The sequence below is a fragment of the Corvus kubaryi genome, unplaced genomic scaffold (genome assembly GCF_017639235.1).
Source record: "Corvus kubaryi isolate FWS band 111438036 unplaced genomic scaffold, C.kubaryi_AGA036_p1.0 37396, whole genome shotgun sequence".
NCBI classification, from domain to species: Eukaryota; Metazoa; Chordata; class Aves; order Passeriformes; family Corvidae; genus Corvus; species Corvus kubaryi.
In genome coordinates this window covers 27,510,424-27,531,101 of record NW_024581135.1, presented here as the reverse complement: position 1 = coordinate 27,531,101, position 20,678 = coordinate 27,510,424, and the positions used below count along the sequence as shown (strand labels likewise).

At 44.3% G+C, this 20,678-nt stretch overlaps 1 protein-coding gene across 2 annotated transcripts in view; it reads right to left on the bottom strand.

The window, feature by feature from the left end:
• The window catches only part of SATB2 (SATB homeobox 2), a 133,043-nt gene that overhangs the window by 23,695 nt on the left and 88,670 nt on the right, over nt 1-20,678 (bottom strand). For both annotated transcript variants that reach the window (XM_042041127.1, XM_042041128.1), the window contains exons 8-10: nt 17,793-18,005; nt 13,024-13,179; nt 1,094-1,291 (exon numbers count right to left, since the gene is read on the bottom strand). In XM_042041127.1, coding sequence (XP_041897061.1) covers nt 1,094-1,291; nt 13,024-13,179; nt 17,793-18,005 — 567 coding nt within the window. The remainder of the gene's footprint in view (nt 1-1,093; nt 1,292-13,023; nt 13,180-17,792; nt 18,006-20,678) is intronic.

Genomic DNA, 20,678 nt, shown 5'->3' with positions numbered 1-20,678 from the left:
TCTACACAGGTCTAGTTGTCTTCTCACATGTTAGCTTGGCCCTTTACCTGTTTGTAGCTCTTTGCTTCCAAGATCCCATAAACTTTTTGGAACATGGAAGACAAAGCTTGCAAAGATGAATCACTTAGAGAGCTTCCCCTACTTTATCATTCTGAGAACCTGAACCCCAGGAAACAGATTTTTTTCTTGCAGGCAAAGACACAAAGGAAAGCAAGGAAGAAGTAGATAGCAGAATAGACAAAGGGGACTGAACTAGGCAATAATTATTCTGAGTGAGACCTATGTGTTTCAGATGGGGCAGGACAACAAGACAGAGAAACCTCGCGCTTTTAGAAAAAGGTGACTAGATAGCTGGCAGCAGGGGTAGCAGCAGCACAAGAGCAATTACAAAGAATAGAGGCTGAATGCCAAGATTCACAGCAAGAGTAGCAAAGCAGTGCAATCCACCATCAAACAACAGGGAGAGTGAAGGTGGGAGGAGGAACTGCAAGATTATCAGAGAAATGTGCTGTACAAACAATCCCCAGAGCGGTCACACAATCCGGCATCAGGTGAGTGGTACCGAGTGCCAGGGGCTGAATTGGAGGGCTGAAGGAAAGGGCTGCTGTGGAGGGTGTTGCCTCAGCTTTTTAGACTGAAGAAATACCTCCTGAGCCTCTCTTGACCATCTGTAGATGTTTGGGTCTGTGACATGCATTACTAGTTATTAGGAATACACATTAGGCTCATTTTCTCTTCTGACTGAAGCTGGAACTGCAAAAAAGAGAAGTCTGTAGTATTTTCACTTTGTTTTCCCTACACATATTTCTAGCTACTTATTTCTCATTCTACTAATACCTGACACAAGAGTAGAACAAGGGTGTACAAACCAAAAACTCATGCTAGTCACAAATGTATAGAGGAGCAAAACAAACCCAAGAAGGCTGTGAAATGAAGGACCATTCCTCAGAAAATGCTCACCATGGTCATTTCAGAAAGCACTTTGCAGTTTCAGTCAATACATAACAAGCCCATCTCCATGTTACACTCTTGAAACCCCCTGTTACGCAGTCCTCCCACACAGACACCCTGAGGAGGCAGAGGGTGCTCTGACCTGCACAGGCTCGGGTGTGAGCTGGACAACGTGCTGCATACGCTCACTGTGGTGATGTCTGGACTCCTCCTCATAGATCACATCCCTCTCATGCTGGGGAAGGTTCAGGAAGCGGCGAATGGTGCAGAGGTTCTCCCAAAGGGTGCGGTTTTCCGGGCTGGGGTTTTCTTTCCAGCGCAGCAGCTCACAGAGCCAGCCCTGCAACGGTAGGGTCAGCACAGTCAATTCACCAAGCACCAAGGAACCAGATGTGAGCAGAAGGTCAGCTAGACTTAATGCTCTGTGCTGAAAAGTCTTGCTGGTCTCATCTCACACATAAACCCCCACCACCCCAAGCTGCCCTTTGATCTCAACAAATCCATGATATATTCTATTTCCTGCAAGCTGAAGAAACTGAAACAAGTAGCAGTGCTTAGCAGAAACCAGGAAGCACAGCATCTTGTCCCCTATCATATTCACACAGTGTTTAAAACATTCAAATATAGATATTTTTCCCACAGAAAAGCAAAGATGAAACAGAGATGTATCATCACTTCCATTTCAGAGCCCCTTCATTTCTTCATCCAAGCAAGAGAAAAGGAGACATAACTCCTGAGACTTGCTGAAACAACCCTCACTGCAACCTGCAGCTGCAGAACCAGAAATTCAACACTACTCCAAATGTCTACTATAATATACTATCAAGACTTCTGTTTTGCTGTCACTATGTTGCACTGACTCCCCCAGCTCTAAACCCCACTAAAATTTTACATCTTTAAATAATAAAATCTTAGAGAAGATGCAACCATACAGAAAGGGAATCCTCTAGTATCTAGCACAAAAGCAGCAAACAGGGTCCTGCAGAAGTAACTAGAGATACCAAGATACTAGGCAGAGGTAATTCTAAACCCAACTACAGATCATAATAATAATAAATTTTATTTCTGCTGTCTTGTTTAAAGGTTAGTTTGAAATGCCTTTAAAAGGTTACAGCTATATGTAAGGAGCTGTAGGACCTCTCCACAGGGACCAACTGCTCAGACCTCTGAGGGGAAAGCACCAGCGCTCCAGGAAGAGGAAACCACCTGAACCCCGAGGGCGAGGAGAGCCCAAGGGCAAGAGCTGCTTGGGTGAGGACAGCCCCGCGTGCGCAGAGCGTGACCCGGTGTTCCCAGCAGGTGAGCCAGGGATTGCGGCTGCTGCTGCTCCTGCCCGGCGTGGGGCACAGCCAGCCCTGTCCTGCCTGCCAGCAGCCAGCCCACTTGGGGCTGGGGACAGTGGCTCCCCTCCAGTGCCTGCACAGGAAATGCAATGCAAATGACAGAAGATGAGAAGATAATGCCGAGGATGCTGTCAACGCGCCTTACTGACTCCTGTCAAAATATTTTACCTAGTAGCTTTATAACCCATCATTTTCAAACTACAGCTCAGCATTCTGACACCATTTTGACAGGCACCTTACAATACCTAAAAGATAGCTTGATCGATGTTAAAAATGTTTGGTACAAGAAGTAGCCAAAACTGTGTTTTTCTGAACAGTGACCAGAGCAAGCTGAACAGCTGAGTTCATTACCAGCCCACAGGGGGGCTTTTTGGTATTGCTTTTTTGTGCAACAACTTGTAAGCCATTGACAACTTCTACCGTGCACTCTAAACCCCGTGTATAATATCATAAGCCGTTGTTTGCCTTACTCTCCACTGTGTCTTCTGCCTTCACCCCCCCCAAAAAAGGCAAGATTTGATTATCTCCGCTGCATCAGCCAAGACAGCAACACCAGCTGTTCTCATTGTGCAGCCTCTTCCTCACGGCCTACATGTTAATAACCTGATCATTCCATTTTCTCCTTCAACTGCCGGCTGCAGCACAGCGAAGAGACAAAAACCCAGGCCCATCTGCAGCAGCTGTAGGCACTGAACTGTGAAGCCACCAGGGATTTATAAACTAATCTGTAACACAACACTGCCTTGTTTTTACAAGTGAGAGGCCACATTTGTGCAGACCTGATCTTTTCTTGCAATAAACTAGGAGGTCTGGAGGGTGGGGGGGCAAGGAAAAAACAAGGTATCTAATCATTTACTTAGGGAAAAAAACCTCTGTGTTATATTTTCAAAGTGTTTTGATTGGTATTTGGACAATCTCTCAGCCAGGTGAAGTCTGCATTTTAATGCGGTTTGGCCACATCCCTTACCCTCAGTTCTCCTCTTTCCACTGCTCAGAAATCTCCCCAAACTTTCTCTCTTTTAGAGAAAGATAGGAAGAAAATCTCCCAGCTCTGCAGTGTTTTCTCAGGGGTTCCTCCACACAAAGGAAATAATTTTTGAAACGGAAAATAAACCATCTGTAGAAAAAATCAGCTCCTGTTTCTCCCTGTTTTCAGTGATCTGAGTAAGTCTTCAACCGAACTCTTTCAAAATGTTTCAAGCAGGTATGTTTAACACCTCCTGGGGGATGCTGCAGCATGCAGACCCATCGTGTAACAGAAAACAGAGAACAAGCCTTGCACCTGGTGGAGCTGGAGCCCATTGCTGGGCAGGTCTGTGGGAGGATGCTGTGCCTGGCCCTGGCAGAAACCAAGCACAGCTCGGCAGGGCCACATCCCCTTCCCAGGGCTGGACAGGGCAGCCCAATGGCGACTGCCGCACTTTGATTTATCTATCCCGTTATAATCAGGGCTCATTACAATCACTTAGAGCAACACTACAGGCCTCATTACAGACTAGGCACTCGTTGCCATTAGTCTTTAAGAAGGATAGCGCTCAATTTGCCTGGCAACATGCGAGGTCCTGACCTTGGAGCTATTAGGGAAAAGATTAGACTGCAGTGTGACCATGTGTGCAGACATGAGCAAACCAAATTAATTTCTGGCAAAGGGAGAACCAGGCAAGGACCCTGCCATCCTGAGGACACCTGAGAACTTCTCCATTCCCCAAAGGAGATAAGCTAATGGCACGTTTAAAGGAGCCTGGTTCTGAAGGTGAAGCACATCCGTGGTATTTAGAGAGATATTAATCCAGTTTCCCCACAAAGTATTTGCTTGGCTGATCAGATTAAGGGATCTAGCCTTCAACAGCACACCCCCACCACAGCAGGCCCCAAGAAATCTGTGATACTTCACAGCCTCAGACATATTGCACCATGTGTACCCAGCTGCTACAATAATTAGCTTATGAATGTATCAGCTGGTTCTGTGATTTTTATAAATAATAACTAACCTACAGAGCAGAAAGATTTCCATGAGCCTAATATTAGCAAGAAATTGCAAGGTGCGCCTAACTGAATTGTCATTGTGCTAAATGCCCTGTCTTCCCTCACGTTGTGAGGGACTGGATCTCCCCCAACACCATTTATAAATATTTATTTTCACAATGTATTTGTGTCAGCTTTCTTCACAAGAGCCATTATTCGCTCACCCCGACACATACACACGCATACCCACTGCATGCATGTGTACACTTATCTGCATCAAGTCTGTCCTTTCACTAATCTTTTTCTATCCTTCCCTCTCTTTATTCAAGCATTCATTCAGGACCCTCTCTATCCATCTATGGGGCTGTTTATTAGGCAATAGCTTTGACTAATATGTGGGAAAACACAGCATGCCGCAGCTTACTCACACGTTCTTTACGGCTGCAAGTAACTCCCTTCCCCATGCACAGATGAAAAATCTGCATCGGCTTTTAAAAATTATTTATTTAAATAATCTTAGCACGCCATCCAAGAAAGTTTTGCAGTACCAGGCAAAAAAAAAAAAAAAAAAGTGTAAATGTCAAATAAAACAGTGACAGATGACAGTATTCTCTATTGAATAGCACCGTTTCTTCGTGCATGTTCAATGAGAACTCATGAATTATTAATATATAAAATCTCCTTTTACTGTTAAAAATCTCAACTTGGCGTTTTTTGGTTACATTTTTTTTATTTTCTTTTATTTATTTCTTTGGGGTCTGTGTATGTTACACAGAGCTTTCCAGGAGAATTATTTCATTTGAGAAATGCTAACATACAGAAATTTTTGGAGCTACAGCCATTCACAGTGAATTTTCATCTATAGCTAAATTTTTTGGCATGAAGGAGTAAAAGTGAAGGAGACACTATCTCACAATCTTTTCCCCCACTCATCCACATCATCTGAGCTCACTGCCTTGCAAGTAAATACAACTTCTGTGAACATATCCTGAAAAATCTAACAAATACCACACCCTTCCCCAGACCCATAATACACCGTGCTTCTGGTCCTGCCTCCCCTGCACATCACAGGTCTTGCTCCACTGCACAAACAGCCCCCTTGGCTGCCAGAGAGTTACCAGAGTTTGACACACATCAGTGTCAATATGGGCGGCAGAATCCAGCCCTTAATGTCAGCTTCTAAGGTTCTCAAATGGGAATGTCTTCCATTAAAAATAAGAGGAGGAAAAACAGCACTATTAAAGGATGCTTTTGCCTCTACATTCAGGCACACCCAGTGCTTGTGGTTACAAGGAATTTTGCTCAGAACTTCCTTCATTTCACCCCAAAACTTCTAGAGGCATCAAGAATGCAGCCCAATTTAGCTCATTAAAGAGAGCTGCAGAGAAGTGCTGTCCTCTATTCTTGCTGTTCTCATGAGACAAGATAAACATTTTCTAAGCATTTTGTTTGATAAAGAAAATAATATCATATTAATGTCCTATTTTTAACCTCTCTCTCTGTCTTCTAATCAAATACATTTCCACATAGCTAAGCAAACAACAACAAAAATCTGCAGAAAGCCAGCCATTCCCATTGTGCTTTTATGCTGTTAAAGAAACAGCATGCTTAGAACACCAAAGCATGAGCCTTGGCGCCCTCAAATCCCCTCGAGGACAGCTAGCTAGTGCAGCAATCCTGAGCCATATCCTCTGTCACTCATCCCAGAGCCCTGTTTAGCAGCTTGACCCTTTCACTTTTGCTGGGCTTACCCTGGAGCAGGGCAGGCTGCCCTGGCAGCCAGAGGTACCAGACTACAGTAAGGTCAGTTTTTCCAGTACTCAGTGAAGGTATGCACAAACACATTGACCCCAAAAACTGCTTCCTGCAGATCTGCTGCCCTGCAGTCTGCCAAGGACCGAACTTCTGACCAAGGACAAAGCAAGCACATGGGAAGAGTTCAGGCTCACAGTCATGCTGGGGTACAGGCCCATGTTTACACTTTGCCAAAAGCCACTGCAGGAGGTGGCAGTTGGGTGTCCACAGTGACTTAGTCACAGGCAGCTGTTCTGCTTTGAGCATGGATAAACCCGCAGCTTAACTGACCTTGTGTTTCCCTGCACTTACATCAAAATTAATAACAATAATAATAACAATTATAATAATAATAACAACAATACAGTTAGTTTTCTTCACTGACATTTTCTAGGGTCTCCAGTGAAAGCATGAGTAGGCAAATGAAGAGTTTTTAGTAAGAGTGATTCAGGAATAAATCTCAAAAATAAATGTAAAAGGCCATTTCCTCACCCACATCATCAGTGCAGAAAATGTCAACATATGTGACAAAATAAAAAAAAGCAGCAATGATTGACGCAAGTCTTGAAAGATTAGTAAAGAAATGCTGCATTCTCTAGAGAAGGCTCCCTTCCCACATGGGATCACAGAGTCCTCTGGACAAACTTCCTCAGCATCTCTTCTCTCTGCTCAGTTTGGGACCCTACAGTGTGAAATTAGCTCGGTAATATGCAGCTCTTGTACCTTAGTCGCCAAACTCTCTTACCATGAATCCAATAAGTGTCTATTAAAATAAATAAACCCCCTAATGATTCAAGATAACCTAATCAAGAAAGCTGAAATGGATAAAAGACTAACTGTAATGGAGAGTTCTGTCATGGCTTCAATGAATTCTTGATGAGGGCCGGGGGAGGGGGACTGAACCTGAGAAGCTTTACTGGGAGCATTTTGATACAGTTCAAGGTTAATCACTCAACAGTCTGGATTTTCTGAAATGCTTGGTACTTTTCCTCCCCAGAAAATTCAAGGCAAAATGCAAAACACTTTCATGAAGGCCAGTTTCTCACTAGCCTCACAAAGCATGAAATTATACAAAAATTATACAAAAAAAGAATGAGATACATGAGCCCTGAAGTACCTTAGATGCATGGAAATGCCAAGTCTGCTTACAGCTCTTGGCCTCAGAGGGAAGGATGCTGTGCACTGAGGATATTTCCAGCATTCCAAGTTCAGACTAGCTTCTCCCCACACTAGAGAGGAAGTGTGGGCTTGTGGTTAGGGCAAGCAGCCCACCATCAGCTCCCAGATCTGCCAAGGACTTCATGAGAAAAGCCCCAGCTCTACAATGTCCCTTATTCATTCAGCTGTTGAGAGGCCAATGCACTGCTGCAGATGCTGTCACAGAATCACAGAATAGTTTAGGTTGGAAAAGACCTTTAAAGGTCTCTAGTCCAACCCCCTGCAATGAGCAGGGACATCTTCAATAGATCAGGCTGGACTCTGAGCAACCTGAATGTTTCAAGGGATGGGGCATCTGCCATTTCTGTGGGCAGCCTGTTCCAGTGTTTCACCACCCTCATTGTAAAAAGTTTCTTCCTTACATATCTAGTCTGAATTTACCCTATTTTAGTTTCAAACTATTACCCCTTGCCCTGTCACACAAACTCTGCTAAATAAGCCAAATTTAAGGACTGAAAGGCTGCAATGAAGGCTCCCTGGACCCTTCTCTTTTCCAGGCTGAACTCTCTGTGCCTGACTTCACAGGAGAGGTGCTTCAGCATTTTGATCGTTTTTGTGGCCCCCTCTGGAATTGCCTCAACAGATTGAAGTCCTTCCTGGACAGGGGACCCCAGAGCTGGATACAGCACTCCAGGTGGGGTCTCACCAGAGCAGAGTAGAGGGTCAGAATCACCTTTCTCAACCTGCTGGTCTGGTCACACTGCTTTGGCTGCAGCCCAGGAGAGAGTTGGCCTTTTGGGCTAAGAGCACCCTTTGACAGCTCTTGTCCAGCTTTTCATCCACCAGCATCCCCAAGTCTTTCCCAGCAGGGCTGTTCTCAATCCTTTAATCCCTCAGCTTTTGCTGATACTGGGGCTGACCCAGGTGCAGGACATTGCACTTGGCCTTGTCAAACCCCGTGAGGTTCATATGGGCCCACTTCTCTTGTCCTGGATGGGGGTCATGCTGTGACTGCATATACAAGTCTGTAAAAAATGAGCTCTAGTCCAAAGGTACTTCAAAGAAATTCTAAGTTCAGTCAAGGAGAGAAATATCTTTCTGTATTTCCTCCATATGTGACAAGAACATCGAAATATCAGCACAGCAGATATGCCCCAGATGTAGAGATTCAAAGCATCATAAAGGCTGTAAGAAGTGCCCTATACACACACACACTATATACACTACACATCTTCACCACCAGCTGGTTTTTCTAGCTGCTGTTCATCATCACTGGAAGCTAATTAGTTTAAGGCCACAGAAAACACCTATTATAAGCTAAAAGGGAGAGAGAAGGCATCCCATCCTATCAAATGAATACAAGGGAATGTAAGCTGGGAAGGAGAGAGGGAAGGATGAAATTAAGGGTTTCTAGCGCTAATCCTTCCTCAGAGTGACACTGCTCATTCCTCTTGCAGTGCCTGTACTTCCTTCTTGGAGGGCAAGAAGGAGGTAAGGACATGGGAAGGTGGCCATGGTATTGAATCCCACCTAGTGTGAGATCCTACTGTGGGCTAACACCCTCCTGGGCCAGAGAACTGGCAATGAGGCAGGGATCTTGACGTGAAAAAGAAAAGTCAGAGGAAAGGCAAGGAACTGTCATAGTGATTTCCATACATAGGCCTGGGGGTTTTTTTACCTGAAAGGCCTCAGCTGAAGGGCTTTTCTACCCCCAAACTCAAACCCTCCTCAAGCTTATCATTTGTTTGCTTACTTTTCAACATGGTAAAGATACAACCCAGAGACCGAGCTTTAGTAGCTTAACATTTTTTCAGATGTTGCTCCAAGGGGTCTCTCTTGCTTTACTGTGGTGCAACTGGAACAAACTCCAGTCCCTTGAAAAGAATTTCAGTTTCAAGGCTATACATTTTGTTTTCACTGGACTGGTGAAGGTTCCATTTGCCCTTCCCAGGGCTGATCCCCAGCAACAGGAACCCTGCTTCCCCATACCACCCCAGGCTGATTAAGAAGAGTCTCTTGCCCTGGGAGAACTGTGGGAAGTCTGATCTCCATGTTCATACAAACTCTGCCCTCCCTCAGACTGTCAACAAGGGCTCCAGCCAGCTGTGCCCACTATTTATTTTGATAGTGACTGTTTATTATGAACAGAACTACATTCCTAAACTCATTTTGCAAAGACTAAGAAAAACAATGTCTGCTGAGCACAGCACAGCCTCTGATAGGACTCTCACTAGCAGAGGTCAAAGAGGTGATGCTGCTGCTCAGCATTAGTGCAGTGCAACCACACAATCATGGTGGAAATGGTTTTCCTGGAGTTGTACTGTAGAGCATTTGCAGAACTGAATGTAGAAACCCATTTTAAAGACCAACAGTCCAAACTTGCAGTAATCCAAGGCCAAAGTCTCTGCCTGTCCCTCTGCCCAGCTCTGCACACACACAGGCCGACCAAACCTCTCTGAAACAGCACACCAGAAACCTGTCTTCTTGCGAATTAAATATAACCAGGGGAGCCCAAAGTGTAGACTGGAAACCAAATCCTTGTGTTCCAGACACACTCAGAAACATTCCCAATGTGCTAATACAGGTCCCACGTTTAGCCACTAAAAAGGGCACTAGCAGGCAGTATCCCCAGATAATCCTGCTGTCCACCAGGTATATCACTATCAGCTGGCAACTAAAACAGGAGGGCAGCTTTGGAGGCTGTGTTGTGAGGGCACTGAGCTCTCAGCTCCTGCTGGCTTCAAAAATTCAAAGGGATGCACAGCACTTCACAAAGGCTAAACATACCTAGATGTAAGTTGCAAGGAAAAAAATGCTTATTAAGGTAAATAAGTGATGAAAAAGTCAATGTCTAAATTAAATGGCTTGAAATCTTTATGAAGGTGGATTCCCTTAAAGAATTCTCACCATACTACCTTGGTACCTCCATGAGGCCCTGAAACTTGCATTTATATTGACCTGTGAGCTCTGTGATTTGCAGCCTCAGTTTCTAGAAACTGCCCTGCTCTTTAGTTGCTGAGACTCTGCCATGACTTAAGAATGAAGATGGTTACTTGTTAAATTAGAGGTCAATTAACTCCACCAGCAGATGATGCCACTTGCAATAACTGTTCTCAGTGGGTAACACTCTTCCTGTACGGAGACAGAGGAGGAAATGAGGCCTCCGTTGCCTCTGGATGTTCTCTCGGGTACATGACATACAGCCCTGTGTATAAAATGTCAAAACATCCCTCTCGGAGATTCACTGCCTGCTAAAACTGTGAAGATCTCACAGCACCGTGGATTGCTGTTGACAGAACAGCAGCGCCCAACATAACGCATGCCTTGTTAGCAAACTGGAAGCCTCTCAGTAGTCTGGGGTGAGGGAATAATAGGAGGAAGCCAATGCAACACAAGCCAGGCCTGTGGAGAATGGCAAGTGAACGAACCTTGGCGGAAAGTCCAAGCAAAGCCTCAGACTAGTTCTTTTTTCCCCCCTTTCAAACTCTCTCTTCTGCAAACATGGGCAGTTTTCAATGAGTGCTTCCCACCATGTAACTCAGCTGCTGGAATCAGCATCATTTTCACCAGAAATGCCCACAACTGGCACAGCTGGTCTGTGCCAAGCACTGGGGACACCCAGCTGCTGGTTTACACACAAGCTAGACCTAGGGCAACACGCTGACCATGACACTGGCTCTCCCCTATGCAAGCAGCTGTGTCCTTGCTTTTGGCACTGCTCCGGGCCACAGAATTCCCCAGCCAGAGGCGGGACACCACAGGCACACCAAGCCAGGCCAGGGGCAGGCACACAGGTGGGCTTTGAAGCAGGGGGAGGCCCTGTACCACTGTGGTTCTTGGCTGTGGCTTCTCTGTCCCTGCCTTCCAGTGCCCCCATAAACTACTTTCATGCTCCAGCAGAGCGCTATGACATCTCAGCAAGGCGAATGCTGGGCCATCCCAGGGAGCCAGTACTGCTTTGGCAAGGCTGTGAAACAAAAGAAACATCAGCCTCAGAAACGCTTCTTTATTCGCTGCTGCTGAAGAAACAAAACCTTTATGTGCAGTAACTTTGTTTTAAACAATAACATTTGTGGATCCTGTTCTTAACCTTTTGCATCTGGTGTTCAAAATCTGCCCTGCTTTTTTTCCACGTGAAAGACTACGGATCTTATTTTTGTTTTGGCGCTGGTGTGCAATGCTGCCAGAGAAGTGCACTCAAGCTGGCACAGACCAAAGCTGGTGAGCCACCCAAATTATTGTTGGGTGGTTCAGTCCCTCTCTATTTCAAGAAGCCTCTGGGTATAATGACAGGAAGCTTGCAGGCAATTTTAAGGCAAACCTCAGAGAAGCTGGCATTCAGTCTGTGTTAAACACTCCTTATTAAAAGCTGTCCAGTCCGGATTCTGGGTGGAACTTTGATATCTGCATGGAGTAAAGAATAAGGGGCACGTTTGCAAAATCAATTGTGCAGTTTTTATATTTACTGCACGTTTACCACATATGTCATTTATTACACAGTGGAAAACCGTTAAATGCACAGTAGTTGTGCCAAGTGGCATTATGCTTTTAACAGCTTTATTCGTTTAACAGCTCCAGTTCTCATTATATTTTGCCATGTGGTACATGAGATTTTTATGCATTTAACAGTTTAAGAGGGTTCCATGGTATTTTCCTTTTATGTATTTCATAGTGAGCCTGGGATTTGGTTTGGGGGGTAGAGGGACTGTAACCCCTGTACCCTGACAAGAGAAAGCAAAAGGCAAAGAAAATTAATGATTAATCAGATCTCCATGTGTCAGGGCACAAATACCTGTAACAAGGACGAGGCTTTCCCATGTGTTTTGATAGCCTTTGATGCTTTGTTTTTACACCTTTCAATTGCTTATTTTACATCTATTTTAATGACTATAATGTTGTTTCCCTGCACAGGGGAAAGTGTGTGTTTTTCAGAGTGCATGCACCTAGATACTCCTATCCCACTCTCTCACTGTCACATGCACATTTGTGCATTTTTGTGTGCATATTGATGCCCTCTCCTAGCACAACTGAATAATTTCACCCAGGATCAGAAGCAGCTCTTTTCACTGAGTAAACAATTCCTTCCAACAATCTCCAATCCACTTGCTGCCCTTCAAAGAACTCTGTCTGTCCTCCTTTCCACAAAATCCCTTCTGGTGAATTATATTTTTTTAAAGAGTTGGATGAAATTTTTAAATTAATGGATTCTCTTCAAGAATTTCACCCCAGCCTAGGTTTGCCCACATGTATTTTTTACACCCAAGGTAGAAATGAATCCAGGATAACTCACTGCAGTGCTTTCTCATGGCTTTTTGTAAAAATGATTGGATCCAATGTGAATTATTCACATGGCAATACCATATGCAGCACATAGAACATGCTAAAAAGGAAACACCTGCCTAATACGCCGTTTCCCATTGCCTTCCCTCAGTTAGCCACTTAAGAAAGCAATTTCCTTACCTGCTGCATGAGCAGGATACCACCATTTTGGAAGTTCCCTGTCCTTCTAGCAGAAGTGTAAGTTATATATCACACGTGGGAAAAGACATACATGTTTGTACAAAAGGGGAGAAAAAGCTTGGCTGTGAGCTGACCCTTTCCTCAGCCTCCTTTAAAAGGGAAAAGGAAACCACTTAAGCAGGCAAAAGCCAAACATGACAGGTTCCCCAGAGATGAAAATTATTATTATTGTAGGAACAGATGTAATTTTATTGGTGGGAGGAAGAGATGGATCTAGTCCCAACCCCAGAGTTTGCTTTAAAAACAAAACCCCAGAAAGCCCCACAACAATGAAATCCTCTATACCACTCACCTGACTTTTATTGGCAGCCACTTTGGCAAACAGAGCTTGAGATACCTTGGCCCTTTTCATCTCCTGTTGGATCTCATCATAAATGGCAGCTGTGATGTTGACGTTGGCACTGTCCGCCTTAATGGGGAGGTCTGTTGTTGGTGTCGAGGTTTTGGCCTACCAAGAGACCATGAAAATAATAATTAAAAAAGTGCTGCTTTCAGCCCAGCCATCTGTGCAGAAATTATCAAAGGATTTCAGTCAGCTGATGCCAAACTGCATTAGCTACAGAGGGACACTTCCTGTCCATTATTCTAATCAGGTTAATTGTGATTGGAAATAATTGCAGTGCATTCCTATAGGACATGCAAGGCCCTGTCAACTCTCCCCCTCTCCTTCTCCCAGCATGTTTATTGAGCAGCTCAACAACAGGATAGGTAGCTGGGGCACTGGGCTGCAGGCAGGCGCTGACATTGGCTTTGCCAGCCAGCTACTGCAGCACAGCCATCAGGCTCTACCTTCTCCCCCCCTCTCTAAAAGTGGCCTACACCTTGGAGGAAGAGCCAATTCTCCCAGAAAAAATGAGTAAATGGGTAGAGGTCTCTAAATAATAAATTACTCAATTTAATGTACTCTCTCAAGTCTCCCTCATCCTTTATTAAAACTATACGTATGTCACTTGAGTATGTATGGTTTCCCAGCCTTATCATCATTATGCTAGCCAGACAGTCACCTAATTTCACCTAGGAAATCAGTGGAAATGAAAAAAAAAAATCATTTCATAAAGCTGGGCTTTGGCATGCCTTTGATGTGCTGCCCTCACTCTCCTAAACTCATATTGAGATTTTGTGTATTCCACTGCACTCCTTTTAATTGAATGATTTCCCATCAGCTTCTATGACAAATGAAGGACAATAACAGACACTGCCAGTACTTTCCCTGGGCTGGACACCCCTACAAGGCTTCTATCAACATGGTTCAGAAGACTGCTACAGGATGTTAATTTTAAAGCCCCTTGGACTGGGGATCCGCAGAATGCACTGGCTGGTGAGGGAGTGAGGGCACTGTGATGCTCTCTTGAGTGCTCCCAGCACCAGATGCCCCTTGGAGACAGATCTCATTTACTTTCCCAAGCTCAAAGAGGAGAGATACCAGGGCTGATCACTGCACCCCTTACACCTTTTAAGGGAAATATGGGTTACTGATATAAAATCTTCGTTTTGTCTTGAGACGTAAAGCTCTTAGGAAAGAACACAACCTAAATGGCAAAGCTCGCACTTCCCAATAGATCCAAACCACCCATACACCCCAGTGACACTCATATTTGGTCCAATTATGAACCTTTTCAGATGGATCCTGTTTTTGTGTCAGAGTTGAAGTCTGCTAGAGTACATCTAATGTTAATTTTTAACTAGGCAGACATGCCCAAATGTTTATTTGTTAATGGGAACGTTAACTAGGCAAAACCAAACCTTCTGAACTTCTTTTACTGTTTTGTTAACTCTCCAAATCTTCCTCTTCCTAACCTCTCTTTTGTACCAAGGCCACATTAATAATGGAGCCAAAATCCAATCAAGACAACACTCTTGACTAATCCTCTTCCTTATCACTTCCAGATAAAGCCTGAATCTTCTCCCCTTCCGGGCTCAGCAGGCACTGCTCTAGGCTTGTTCCTCTCCTGTCATAGGCAGGACACATGCAGAAAGGGCGTAAGATTTTCCTGCTCCCTAAGGCCAGCCCCGTGTGCAGGCAGAGGCAGCTGGACAGCAGCTGGAGCAGAGCATGACCACCATGCCCTGGGAGGCCCAGGCTAAACCACTGCCATCCACAGGCCATGAGCTGGGTACAGTCCAACACAGGGACCAACAGGGACACCCCGCCCTGAAATTCAATGTTTACAGATAGATGAGAGCTAGGGCCATTGTGGGAAATGTAAGAAAACAACAAAGAGTTCATGGAAAGGAAAAGGACTGTCCAAGTCTGTCAGGACTGATTTAATGGAGATTTGTCAGGTATAAAAAAGTCTTCCCAGGCACTGGAGCCTTTGGCTAGCACAGCAGCCGAGGTCACAATGGCCTCAAAGGCTGTTATGGATGTCTGAGATCCTGAAAAGAACAAAATTAGCATGTAAAAGAAAGATTTACAGTATAACTCCATCCTGCGTGGGTCTCCCACACTTCTAGGTCCACAGCCACACATCAGAAAAAGGCCTACCCTGCACACTCTGAAAGCTGCACCATTTTTTATTTAATCACTGAAATAGGAGGGGCAAGTACCAACTGAAAGTATCACAGTCACTAAAATAAAGTATTTCATGTTAAAGGCCTAGATTCAAAATTGGTCTTGATACTAAGAAGGAGTTCACCACTATTGAAACATCTTGTTGCAAACAGTGGGAGGAAAAAAAAAAGTGTTTGCACCCACAGTGCCAGAGCACTGCAACCCAGCCCCTTACTGCTGGGGCTCTGTGTGACCACAACAACCCCCAACAGCTCAGAGCATTTTCCTCACAGCAACTGTACCCCATTTTCTGGATCAATCTGCCATTCTCACCTTGAGGCAGGTCCTGAGACAGGGGTATCACAAAAGGGTGGCTTTGGGGCTGCCTCAGAGTCAGGGAGAGTTGAGCTGGGTTACTCTGCATGCCCTTATACCTGCCTGCATGACAGCCCCAGCACAAGCATTTCCACAGGTATCTGCCATTCCTCTGCTACCCAGCACACTCAATCCCAAAAGCATTGCCGCAGGATATTGGTATCTATGGAAACCATGTTTCCAATTGCCCTTCCATCACCTTCTCTGGCACACTAACACAGTTCCTGCAAGGCTGGTACAGCTCCTACCACTGCTGCCCCAAAGCACCCCGCTCCAGGGTAGGTAAGAGAGCTGCCTGGGGAGCTGACGATGCCAGGAATCGCCGCGCTGCCTGTGAGGACGGCATTTGTCTCGTCAGAACTAATACCAGGCATATGGGGAAGCGCAGTAGCCGTGCTGCCTGCCCAGGAGCTGGGAAGAGCCTCATTTGCAGAGGTGTCCAAGTTGTCAAAACAGCACCTGTGCTGACTGATGCTGGCCCTCTGAGGGCTGGGGAAACATTATCAAGCGGGCACAAGGCGAGCACTGGGTACACAAACCTTTGTGTGCTGCTTTTGCTCATCAAAAACCTCACAATATTCTATTGGATTCTTTAAGCTGAAATAAGGCAAGTATGGGCTGGTTTATACTTCTAGAGTACAGTTTTCTAGCATAGCAACATTTAGCTCTTACCAAGGCAGGCAAAATTTCCTTTATTTTAAATTATGTTCTAGCTGTGGCTAGAGCACGAGAAAATGGCATATTTCAACACAGGAATGAAATGGGGCGAGAGATACAATTTTTATTCTCACCGCATCACATCTAAACTCTCAATTTCCTTTCAGTGCTTGATTCTAGTGCAAAACGTATTGCATTAAATATAACCAGTAGTAAGCTAATTCTTTAATGAATCAATACCAATGCAGAAAGTGGGTACACTATTTAAATAGTGAAATAGTGTACCCATTATTAAAATCCCTATCGATTTTTATTTTCACTTGAAGGTAACTAAAAAAGGTAAGGAACATACAATGAGTTTCCCATGTAATGAAAATTCAGTGTCAAATTTGGGTTGGCAGGAGAAGCTTGCTTTCAGTGTAAACAGTTCTTTTCATCATTTATTGCAGTGAAGTGCACCTGCATGTCTGGGTTAAACTGAACAACCTCAACAGTTTCTACAAAATCAACGCACCTTCCCTAAGGATGGTCAGTTTGAATGTAAAACTTCACTCCCCCCAGCAGTGCTTGCTTGCTTGCTTACTTTTAGCAGCTGTGACTGCAGAATTCAATGAGAAGTGCTCATTGCTATTATTCAAAGGGTTACACGGGCCCATTTACTAAAGATCAGAAAAGTGCTAGAACTGACCCATCATGACTGCATTGTTAGAAAGTTCAGACTCAAGTCAGGCAAATCTCATGACAGGAGTTCATCATCAGCCCTGTGCAAGCACCCTCACTTTCCAGAGTAAACATCTGGGACTGCATCAGCCTAGTACACAGGGGGATGACTACTACAGTGTAGTATGTGGATGCTCTTTCTTAGTGCAAAGGAACAACCTACCCAGGGAAGAGTGGGCGGCAACAGCACCTTAATAGACACATGCAGTTCAGTCAATGAGATAACAGCTGCTTGGGAACTCTAAAGCAACATCTTCCTTCCCAGCACCCTGTCCATCCCCACTTTCTGTACCTCAAACATTTACTCGTAAAAACCTCTAACTCAAGGACTGATTTCCTATGCAAAATATGGAGCACAGTGTTTTCTAACAACTTCTATCTAATACACTATCGACCTCTGTTCACTAGACACTTTTTATTGCAAGATATATGAACCAGAAGCCCAGAAATTTCCTCTGTGTTCTGAAGAAGGTAATGGACACAGCTAAAAAGCTACATGCACTGTTTTTCTGTAATATATTCTATAATAGTCATTTAATGGATATGTATCAACAGCCTGTATGTAATGCCCACATGTACTCTTTCAGGCACTAATGTTACATACTCTTGCATTTATGGCACTGATTAGAGCTACAACAATCATCACAGTGTCTTGCTGAAATCCACTAAATGTCTCTTAACAGCCACTCCAAAACCTTACAAAAGATTTTCCACAATTCATCTGGGCAAGGGGAGCAACAGACAGGAGAAGGGTGGAAAGAAACTCCTTCCCTGGAATAAACCACACGATAAACAGGTAACAAGGGAGTGCATCTTACCTGGGGTGTTCTGGAGGAGCTTGGGCTGCTGGCAGCTGAAGACACCATGCTCACATTTGGGTTCATACTTCTCTCTCTCTCATCCTGATAGATACGATCCCGCTCCGAGTCAGGCAAGTTGAGGAAATTCTGCATTGCCCTTAAGTTTACCAGGAGGGACTGGGAAGCTGTCCTAGGGTCTTCTTCTTTACGCAGGATCTCTGACAACAAACCCTGGTTTAGAAAAAAAAAAAAAAAAAAGGAAAAGAAAAAAAAGCCAGTCATGTGTTGATGGGTTTCTCTGGTTTTTAAAAATTTGTTTAGTGTAACCAGCTGGGTTGCAATACTGACAATCTACATCAGAATCTCATGGGCTCTCCCTGAGGGGATATTTTGTAGGAAAGTGTTTGTCTTCTGGGGGCTGGGGTTTATTTTGGGACTGTCCTATTCTGGCACTGTAATAAGCTTCTTAGTATGGAGATGCTGGATAGGAAGGTAGGTGCACTGGTTAGAAGAAATTGCAGTTATCACCAGGTGCTTGCTGCAAATATTTTAGGAGCTGTTAGATCTCTCTCTCTCTTTCTCTTTTTACTTGAAGCTGGGAACACTTGGCAATCCTGTTCATCTTTGACAAATCTGCCAAGGTTGGTAAATTTAGTTTCGACATTTAAACAGTGCAGGAGGTTTATAAAGAAAAATGTTTGGCTGGGTTTTGATGTTACAGTCCGCTCATTTCAGTTTGGACAGTCATTTCTGAAAGGAGAAAAATGAAGCAATAATAAAACCTGAGAATCTAGCTTTAGGGATTTAACCCATTCTTTCATGCCTCATTTGAAAATACCACAGGCTTCACATTGCAACTGTGAATGAACACCATATTAATGTAGTTTTTGCAAAAGCCACAACACAGCATTTCCAAAAAATAAAGAGGGGAAAAAAAAAATTTGAGAGATGGAAATGTTATTAGAAGAGGCTTAAATCTAATGATGGGATTAAATTTATGCATAAGTGCACGCACTCGCACTCAATAGTTCCATGGATTATCGAAAAGTTAAAGCATAGCACACAAGTCTGGATCAGGGCCTACAGAAACTGTCAAGGACACAGTGTGTGCCACCAGCTTCCCCCAGGCACTCCCTCATATCCAACACTTCACAAACTGGGACTTCATTCCAAATAGCAGGAACAGCAAATTCCTGAACTATACCTGTTTTAATGTACTGGTATGCAAGGAAGCAGAGAGGGAGCATTTCTGCTCATAGAGACTGTTTGCATCTTAACATAACATATAATTATGATATCAAAATGATATCTTACGTTAATATGCGAGGCTATGTGCTCATTATTTCAAAAGGCTATTCTGCCAGTATGCTTCCCTGAGCCATCTGACACTGTTCCTGCTTCCCTCCTGTCACAACCTGGAGGCTGTCTGCACCGCTGCTCCCAGGAATGCCGGCCACAAAAGCCATGTGAAATCCCAGTCCAAGCTGGGAGGGCTCATCTTGGCCTGGTCTGGGAGAGGAGCAGTTCAGCAGGAGCGTGCACAGGGACCCCACAGGCCCCGACACGGCCCCGCTGTGGCTGTTGACACCAGTGTTTTGCAGTTACTTCACAGCCAGGACCCAGGCAAGCTGATTCCCAAGGACAGGCAAGGCTTTCTCCTTTCTTGTCAGAAAAATGTTACTAGAAAGCAACCACATATTCCAAGCCCCATAATATTTAGTTCTCATTTATTTTCTTTCATATCAGAGTCTCCTTCAAAAAGCCTTCGTAAAAGCCCTCCCATTACAGTTGGCCAATTAACCAAATGCCAACATCTTTAGAATATACTGATCTTATTTACCAGTCTTCCTGACAAAACCAACTGACCAGCAAAGGACGTATCTGTACCTGCATTTATCTGCTATTAAACACCTACACTAAAATACACACGTGAAACCTCTGCTTCAGCAGAGTTTATACCACAAGTGCTGAAAGCAAGCTCCACACACAGCCTGAAGGTAGGCTCCATCTTTTCAGCTCCTCATCTACATGATCAAGCTAAGACACTCCCAATTACATTTTTCCACAACTATCAGTGTGGGTACCAGAAGGACTGGAGCTGGGAATGGAACCATGGTGAGCTCCACTCAGAAGTGGGATGGGAGAGAGAAGTTGGCTGATGAAAAACGTCTGCACTGGGAAAAAGTTTGAAGAAGTTGCAGTGCTGGGCTGTCCTCTGGTATTTTGTGTGACCTCGACACAACTGCATGCTTGTACTTGGCTTCTTCCTCAGAGTTTACCACCCCTCAGAGAAGCTAAGGACATTTTGAAAAGCTTTCCAAAGTTTGACAGGCTCATAGGCTGGGGAAGATTAACCAAAAAAGGACATACAGGAGCTTGGTGCCACAACCTGCATGATTCCAAGATTGATGCAAGTCCTTATTAAAATTTTCCCCTAAAGTCAGTGAAAAATTCTTCAAATGCAGTAAATAAATGAAATACTGGTTCCACCAATTCTCTAAATTCCTAATTCCCTGTGTCTTTGAAAGGATATATATAAAACTCCTTCTTAAAAGAAAAGCTCAACTTCAAAAATTAGTGAGTTTAGTATAAAAGAAAGGGACCTGAAAGCTACTGGAGCTGACCCTAAGACAGTTTTTTCTACCTCCCATTTCAGCCTCAGTAAATTTATGGTCCAATTTCAAAAATGGAGAGCAGAAACATATGTGAAAGCATGCCAGCAATTACTTTTCCATGCAGTCATTGACTCTGTATGCAAATCAGAGGCTCACAGGTACAAGTGGCTTGGTCATGGCACTAAGAGGTATCTCAGGCACTAAGAGGTATCTCCCTGTCTGAGATACCAACCCTTGTGTTCGAAGGCTCTGATTTATCACCACAAACATCTTCTCATGGGGTAGATTT